Source organism: Gracilinanus agilis, unplaced genomic scaffold (genome assembly GCF_016433145.1).
Source record: "Gracilinanus agilis isolate LMUSP501 unplaced genomic scaffold, AgileGrace unplaced_scaffold41073, whole genome shotgun sequence".
NCBI classification, from domain to species: domain Eukaryota; kingdom Metazoa; phylum Chordata; class Mammalia; order Didelphimorphia; family Didelphidae; genus Gracilinanus; species Gracilinanus agilis.
The window spans coordinates 1-9,348 of NW_025374771.1; the positions used below are offsets into that span (position 1 = coordinate 1).

Here is a 9,348-nt window from a genome sequence, read left to right on the forward strand (position 1 = left end):
ATATATATATATATATATAACATATATATAAACTGATAAAGGAAATCTGCAGAAGAGAATATAAACAAGTTTTAGGGAATGGGATATTTGTGGAAGAAGAAAAGTCTTTCAAAACAAGGGTTTCTCTTCATGCTATATCCTGATAAAGAGAGGCTAATGGAAAAGCTTTTGGTTTTCATGGGTCTGATTTTATTCCATTAAAATAGGCACTATTTGACTTTCTAGAATCCACTGTTATGGATGTTGGGGAAAACCCTAAGAGACAAAAAGGTCTACCTGCCAGAGGATTCTTCATTTTGTGTTGTACTCTGCAGAAAATCTCCAACCAACAAATTGACCTGAACAAGCTTTAGGAAAGGGGCGGCTGTTTGGCAATCTGTTAGCTGAGTCTAATTTACTTCTTCTGTTATCTTTTGCTTTTTTACTACATTGTAATATTTCATTTTTTTAAAAAATGGGAAAATTCACAACTGATGAACCACATTTAATCTAATAACAAGAACCAACCACTCTGACTATAATAAGAATACTGAATTATGTAAACAATCTGCTCACCATCTTATTTCCACAAGTGTGGTAGAACTGTTTTACCCCACCATTGACCACCTTGACAAATTCCATTTATATTACATTTTCTTTAGGAATAAAAAAGAATATTGTATAAAAAGCCTAAGAGGTTTAGGACCAGCTGCTTCTGTTTAAACCCAACTGTTTCAGTACTGAAGCAACATAGTTAGAGTATGATGTCATCTGAAGGCTGGGCATAATACAGTTTAACGGATCCCAAAAATGCATAGGGGTTTCCCCTCCCTTCTGTGCATGACTCTCGTTGCAGTTAATTAACCGTGCATGAGAGATTCATAGAATCTTAAAGGTAATAGAGTCCAACCCCTGATTCCACAGATGAGGAAACTTCAACTCATCAAATTAAGCCACTTATCTAAAACCATACAGCTAATTAGTAGCAGAGGCTGGGCTAGATCCCACATTTGCTGACTCCTCTTCTAGTATTCTTTCTAGTACCCCAGTACATTAAAAAAAATTGAAATTATTAAAAAAAAATCCCAACCCCCACCCAAAACCTAGTCTAAATATTTTTTCTGTTCCATTTCCTCAAGTATTATTACTAATAATAATAATAATAAAAAAAAACCCAAGGACACAATGAATACCCATTTAAGGAATCATAACATTTCTGGTTATACCTACGGAGATGCAGGGTGTTCCGATGTCCTGGACCTATGGTTCTTTCCATCCGTAAATTTCTGTTTCTATATTGGATAGATATGTGTGTATGAAGATAATATATTTATTTAATTAAAAAGCCACAGGGAAAAGCAATTATATATCAAACAGAAGCTGCGGCTTCTAAGTGAAGTTATATGGGAAGGGAAGGGTGTTGTGTACATGTGTCATTATACACACCTGGATGCATGGAAACACACATATACACAAAGCACACAAAATAATGGCGTGCATCACTGGGCAAAAATGGCATATGATTCTGCATGCTAATACACAACAAACACCAACTGCGACAATCCTTCATTATCATGGTGGCATGGCTGTCATTTGATCACCGCGGGCAATCTCTACAATGCTTCAAAAACACCTTAAAGCTGGATTTTCTTACGTTAAGTCCAACATTACTGAGCCACACAGCAGCGGCAGTCAATGGAGATTTACTGACCTGTCTCTGCTTCGCCGGGAGGGGAAGGCAGCGTTACAGCCGGCCACTGTGCAGACATGCATCTCTTTTAAGTGAACGTTTCTGTAGTGGAGCTTCACGCTGTAGGAGCTTTTGAAACTCTTCTTGCACACATAGCATATCTTGGGGTCTGGGCTAGAACACAAGTCCCCTTCGGGGGAGAACTTCTGGGGGCTGCCATAGTTCAAAGAGGACGCGAAGCTGTCGTGGAGGGCCGCCATGCTGGCGCTGCCTCCGTTATACAGTCCGTATTGGCTCATGTAAAACATGTCGTAGGTGGGGTCTGTAAACTCCTCCTTCACCTTGATGACGTCTTGGTGGGAGGGCTCATTGTGGTTCTCGTCTGGCCTTTCGCTGTTCAGCAGGGCTTTTTCACTCCCATCGCCGTGCATGCGCTCATCCCCTTCCATGGATTCCTCGCACAGTTTGGGCTCGGAAGACTCTGACTCGTTTTCGTAGTCCCTCTCGTGTTCCTGGTCTTCCGACGTCATGCTGTCCGCCCTCCTGATCTCCGTCCTGGACATGCAGCGGCTCCGCCCGTGCTTCGAGAAATCTTTGACGGACAAGCCGGGGCTCATCTCGTCGTGGGAATGGCAATGATTGTCGTGGCTCAGGTCATTGACCGCCGCTCCATTGTCATGGGGCTCGTCGTCTTCATCATCGAACTCGTCGGCGGTGTCGATGATCTCCTTCTCGATCTTTACGGGCATGCTGGACTTCCGCGGCTTCTTCTTGGGGGCCAGCTCGGCGCTGGGCTCGTGGCCGGCCATCACCATCACGGAGACCGCCGGCTCGGAGGGAGGCGGGGGATGCTGCTCCACGGCGCCGCTCGTGGGCATGAGGGGGCTGGTGGGGAGGGAGCTGGGGGGGCTCACCATTTCTCCGGGGGTGAGCAAGCTTCTATAAAAGGGAGGAACGGGCTGGACAGTCTTTAAGCCAGAAAACACCAGTTGGCTAGGGAGAGGATTCTGCAGGACGGGGTCAAGCGGGGGAGTGGTAAAGCCCATGGGCGGCCGGCCTGGGCTGGTAAGCGTCAGATTGGATTTAGTGCTCGCTATGACCGGGGTGGCGGCTCCCGAGGTAGCCCGGATTAAATCTTTGTCTCGGTTATTCCTTAGCATGGGCATGTGCAGGCGGGGATTGGGGTTGGCGCTGTGGCGGTTGCGACTTCGAAGGGAGCTGAAGACCATGTTGCAGCCTTCGATGGTACAGCGGTGTTTGATCTTCAGGTGAACTGCATTATAGTGAATTTTGAGAGTACCTTTATCATAGAAAGTTTTCCCACAAGCATTACAAAATACTCGCCCCTTCCTCGAGGCGGAGCCCATCCTTCTCATTCTGTGGATCCGGAAGGAGCTTTTCGTGTGCTCGGGTTTGGCCAAATCGCCGATGGGGGCAGAAGTCTGAATGGGGGACACACAGGCTGGCTCCGTTTTGGGCTCCACATTGGTGATGCTAGTCAGAGCATTTCGGTTGGGGGTTTGCTCGCTCTTATAAGGCGTCGGAGAAACTTCGGACTCACTGCTTTCGTTATATTCGTTCTGGGTTGAAAGGCTGGGCTCCCGAAGCCTCAGTCCTGGCTGCTCCAGAAGCAACCCATTTGGGGGTAAACCAAGTAGCGGGGCAGAGACTGGATTTATATACTGGAAAGGAAGCAAGAATGCGAGGCTGTTGGGGATGTTTTCGAAATGATGAATGCTGGAAGGATTGCTGTTTTCCAGGTGAGCAAGGAGACTTGGACTCCTGGTGCGGTTATTGCTTTCGATAAAAGTCCTTATATCTGAATCTGTCTTTGAAGATGGTACAGCAACGGCCTGCCCTTCTTTCTCTTGAATCGCCATCAGCTCTACGATGGATTTGGTTTCTCCAAACCGCAGAAACTGCTGAAGGGTAATAATCTCTTCTTCTCGGGACATGATGGCCCAGCGGTCTAGCACCTTGCCGGCAGCATCCTAGAGGCCACATCAAAGAAACAACAAAGACAAACACAAAAACTTATTGATTCTGCATAATTATTAAATTCAATTGAAGGTGCTCTGCTGTCTGCTCATGGAATGAGTGCAGAAAACAACATGCAAGCATTGTTAATTGAAGTCGACCCACAAAGCAAACTTTTCTGCCATGCAAATGTAGTAATTAGAGTCACAGTTAGAGAAACAGATTGAGTTTAATAATGTCAAGGCAAACAAAATTTAGACCACTGGGGCTCTGTGATCTAAAATGCCTTCAATACTGCTATTTTAACAACAGTGATCTATGTACTATGCAACTACTTAGCATACATTAGTATAAGACGTGAACTCTTGCTGCGCAACCCACAGTAAATGCAGAAAATGGTACCTTAATCCTTATTAAAGGGTGACACCATTGGAAGGAATTAAGTTCATTCTGTGGAATCTATTCCTTAAATGTAAGCAGCCATTATACTGGATTCAATAATAAAAAAAAAATTAAGTAGGTTCACAGACTTTTGAACTAAAATAACATCCCCAAATTTCTCCACCCTCTAATCTAGATTTGGTGGGTGTTGTATGGAGGCAATAGTTTAGTAACCCAAAAAAAAAGGGGGGGGCAGCAGAAAAAGCAGAGTTCATAAAAAAATTTTTTAAAGCTGAGAAAGGTAGCTAGATTCTGTTAAAAGAAATTGATTAAAATCCCTTTATTTAGATATATGAAATATTTGCCTCTTGAAAATGTGTCTTCAAAATTTGTCTTATCAATAACAGTTATAGATATTTAAAAGTAAACATGCACTGGGTTTTAGGAAGCATAAATGTGTAAAAATGTTGACTCTTAACATCCACTTTGGATAGCAAAGGGAAAGTCCATTGAGAATACACATCAGTAATCACCAGACTATCTGTTGTTAAATATACATTAAAAAGCATTTCACACTTTCATTTTGGCTGGTAACTATGAGATTTGCCTGGAGGTAGGACTTAAAAATTCTGCAGTGTAATGTCAGGCAATCTATTTCAGGGCATATTGATAGAAATCCAGTCAAACACACGAATGACTCCATCGTTTTCTGGGGCACTATTTCTTTTCACCAGTACAGGACACTTTCATCAACCTTGACCATTAACTTAAAATGCCAGTTTCCTGTCCTATATTCTTCTGTCTCTGTGCCTTCAATCATGCTACCTCCTGCCTTCGGAATTGACTCTCTTCACACTCATCTGTTAATTAAAATCCTTCTCTTTCTTTCAAGGCCCAACCAAGGTTTCAGGTGCTTACTCTCTGTTAACCCTGACACATACCCCCAAGTCCATGATGAACATAATCCCTCCCTCCTCATAGTCCTCCTTCTTTACCCTTTTTCCTCTCCATTTTTAAAAGTTATTAAAGTAACTATTTTACTCCTTTCACAATATAGAATGTAAACTTTCTGAAGACAAGTTTGTGCCATAGAATTAGAAATTTAAAACTGAATGGAATCTTCAGTGAGGTCAACAGCTTAAATGAGTCCATGCTTCCTTATTTACAAATGAGGAAGTTGAGACCAGAGAGGTTATCTGTCCAAGGACACATAAGTAGTAATAAATGGAAGACCTGGAATTTGAAATTCTAATTCCGAATTCTGACTACTTTCCATTGTACAACCTTTGTAGCCTTTCTTATCTGGTACCTGGCACGGCACCTTATAGAAAATAGGCATATAAAAGTGTTTATAGAATGATATAACACTAGAAGATATATTGTTGAGTTCTGGATATCAAGCTCTCTTTGAATAATGGTTACATGGCTTATGTAAATAATAGTAACAATTTACATTTATGCAGTAGTTTTAAGTTCTACAAATTTTCCTCATCACAACTATATGAGTTAGAGAGCACAAGTATGATTATCCCCACCCATTTTACAAATAGATAATCTGAAACACAGGGAAAGTGAAACAGTCATAGGAATTGGAATTTAAATCCTAGTTCTGTTACTATCTAGTTACATAGTTTTGAGAAAGTTACTTCTTTCTGAATCTCTATTTTTCCTATAAAATAAGAAAGTTGGACTGACTAGTTTTAAAGGTCTTTTCCAGCTCTAATATTCTATGATTCTAAAATAAGTGGAGATCTTGTTGAGACAAGGGGAAGATTTCACTGACTTCAAGATCTAGTCTATGTATGTATGTATGTATGTATGTATGTATGTATGTATGTTTACAGAATATCCATGTTCACATTCATAAAGAAGTAGGTTTCTTTATTATCTATGGGTGAAAAGGAAGACACCTATGTGGCTGAGCTTTCAGATCATCCCATTATATTAGTCTATGAATTATTTAATGGTATGAAAATGATTCATATGATGCAATTCAGGCTTTGGGAATAAATAATTTCATATACTAATATAATATCAATGGAAAGTCAGCCTGGTATAGCAAGTAAGCTGCTGAACCTGGAGTCAAGAAGGCATAGATTCAAATTCTGTTTTCAAATACTTTAAAGCTGCAAGTTAATCATGTCTCTAAGACTTCATTTCCTCATTTATAAAATAGGGATAATTTATAATGCCTGTCTCAGAGGACTACCTACCTTGAGGTTCAAATGAAATAGTGCATATAAAGTGCTTTGCAAACCTTAAAGTATTTTATAAATGAAAGCCCTTCTTATTTTATTTACCATGTTATATTGTCATTACTTCTATGTGGTCTAATTTAAACCAGATTAAAAGGAAATTCCAAAACAGACTGGCAAACTTTATTCATCTGGGGTAGGTGTTTTTTGTTTTCTTTTGATATGGGTTTTTTGGCTTCCAGGTTTGAAATGTTATTTTTATATATAAAAAAAATTCAATCCATTATCTATTTGATAGACTCTAGCCCTTTTAATTAAATAACAAGTATGGGAATCTTTCTGACTGCACAAGTACCAGATTAGAAGTTCGCAAAACATTCTTTATGTCTCATGTAATCTTATTGATTTTTATTTCTGACAATTTTTCATAGCACATTTTTTCCTCCCACAAGCCATTCAATCATAATCCACTATCTATATTTTTCATGACAATATTTTCCAATTTGTAGTTTCTTTCTTCTCTCTAATGATTAATCTAAATATCAAGACAGTGAAAATGGACATCAAAAAGCTTATAGCCCAACAAACGGGGGGCTCCACTTTAAGAGTAACTAATATTGAGTTTTATATTTGGAGAAGCTCTCTTAAAATGCAATCTTATTAAATTATAAGCAAAATATTTAAAATTTCATTTCTAGGTCCACATGCTATATACACATTAGTAGTTCTTGTTACTATGTTTAACCATCTCATTTCCTTTTTGTTTGCTACTAACACCAGAAATGTGAAAATAGATACTGTTATGTCCCACTTCTCTCTAAAGTAATGTAATGTAGCTCTAAACACACAAACACCCACATCTATAATCTCTTTCTGTTTTTATCTGAGTGTGAATGCCTATGAAGAGCAGTCACAGCTAATCCTCCTTGATTTGCCTCTCTCCTGGTTTTTCTCCTGACCTATAGGTTAGTACGAGATGTATCTGGATGTGACCCAGAAGATAGAATACATATCATCTAACTTCTGGGTCACATCAAAAACAAGTGATGGGCTCAGAATGATTATTTCAGAGGATATGAACAGGGGCATTCCATCAACTTAATAGATTGGACTGGAAGACAAACACAAAGTTCACGGTAACATTTATGAGTCAGATAGGTCTGGTTGTGTCTGCTGGGAAGTCTGAGGGAAGTCTTCTGTAGAAGGAGAGGAAGGTTGAGTTTTGATTTTTAGAGGGACTTGGAGCACTACATGTGATTTAAAGAAAAAGGTTATAATTAATTCTAAAATCTTTCAGCCCTCTCTTTCCATATTCTCCCACTCATTATCTATTTTAGTAATTGGGATAGGTCTCTGAATATGAAGCAGACCTTTCAACTGTGAACTTTCATTCTGGAAATCAGGTCATTCTTACACTTTGGGGGGGGGGAGCTTAACATCTGTATTTTCTCCATTACTTTGAGTTAATTAATTTCTTTCCTTTTTTTTTTTTTTGGCTAGACTATTTTTATCTCTCTAATTTACTACTTGGCACAACTAAGAGAGAGTATATGTGAGCATGTGTGCTATAGTACTAAAGGATTATATATATTAAGGCAGATGAATAAAAAAGGTTAAAACAAAAAAAAAGAAATGGCAGATTCTGGGAAATACTCAGGGAATGTTTTCGAGCACTGTTTTGATAATTTCTGAGAAACACTTGAAATTATGTGGGAAAACAACTTGGCAGGCGTATTTATTTGAGAAAATTTACATTAAACATGTATCTCTTGTTGAAAGACTGATAGAGGTGCAACATCACATATACAACATGCATACATTGAAGGAGTTTTGTTGAGGAAGTAAACAAAATTATAGCATTCCTTGTTCTCATGAAACTGTTATATGCAATTTTGTCTTTTGAAGCATTTTAGGGTAATGTTTCTAGGAGGCCAGTTGAAACAACTACAGGGTTGGAAAGCAGGCTGAAATGTATTCATTCATGCCATGATTATAACAAATGGTTTAAATTAAGGCTCTACACACATACACACAAAAATAAATAAAAGTCAACATTTGTTTTTGGTAAGGAAATCCCTACCTAATTTTCGTGATTCAGGCACTTATATATTTTTCAGGATTTCTCAGGAGCATCATTTTACTTCTCAATAAAATGTAGAACTGCCACAAACTCATTCTTAACCAGTCTGAGATAGCAGTATTCTCTGAGAAAAAAAGTGTTCTCTGGATGTTGCACAAAGGGGAGATATACCACCCCACAAACAAAGCAAGTGCATGGATTTTACTGGTTAACATTTAGCCACACAAACATCTTCCTGGAGGACATCCTCTATAGATGTTTTTCCCATCGACCCAAAGCTAGCTTTGTTAAGGAAAGTGCTTGCAAACATCAGAGAGAGGTAGACACTAGCTTGCTGTGATTATACAGCAGCTGATGCTAAATTCAATATGTCCAGCCTACAAAGAGCTGTGATTTAAAAGACTTTCCACCCCTACCCTCTTTTCCCAAAGAGAAATAAATGCTAAAGGGATGTCCACTGTTCAGTAGAGTGTTAGAGTATTCAGATGAATACTGCGTTAAATAATTTTCTGCCAAGAAATGAAAATCTTCTGCATTTTGCATAGCTGACACGGTACCATTAAAAAATAGATTTAAGAAAACCTTCTATTTGTTTTCACCTAAGCACCATCATTCAAAAAAGGTTACTTATTACAAATACACAGAGCCTTATACCAGAGTGGGAACACTTTTTTTCTTTCTTGGCTCCCTTCTACTGTACATTAACCCCATTATAAATCACTGTTATTATAGCATTCAAGATGCTTGACCTTGAAGAATGGTGGTATAATGAGGTGAAGCATATCATAATTACTTGTGAAGAAATGTACAAAGTCAAGGAATGTCTCTCCTTGGGTAAGATGGAAAGTTTTGAGGAATGGTTGACAGCAGAAGGAAGAGGCTGTCATTTTATGATGACAGAAGACTTTCCAGGTGCCCCCAAAGTTTAGATTTCTTTCCTTTATTTTTGTTTTTATATTAAAGACAGCCTTTTTGCTTTCTGGATTTCTCTGAGAAAAATCTGTCTTAAAATGGGTGTGCATATATATATATACACATATATATAT

General features: G+C 38.9%; 1 protein-coding gene across 1 annotated transcript; it reads right to left on the minus strand.

The window, feature by feature from the left end:
• Positions 1–1,172: 1,172 nt before the first annotated feature.
• Positions 1,173–3,660, minus strand: LOC123255203 (zinc finger protein basonuclin-2; the record flags this gene model as incomplete). The annotated part of the gene is made up of 2 exons (XM_044684043.1): positions 1,173–1,271; positions 1,691–3,660. Coding segments are annotated over 2 exons (2,069 nt in total), but the record flags the coding sequence as incomplete, so codon positions are not given.
• Between the last annotated feature and the right edge of the window lie 5,688 nt (positions 3,661–9,348).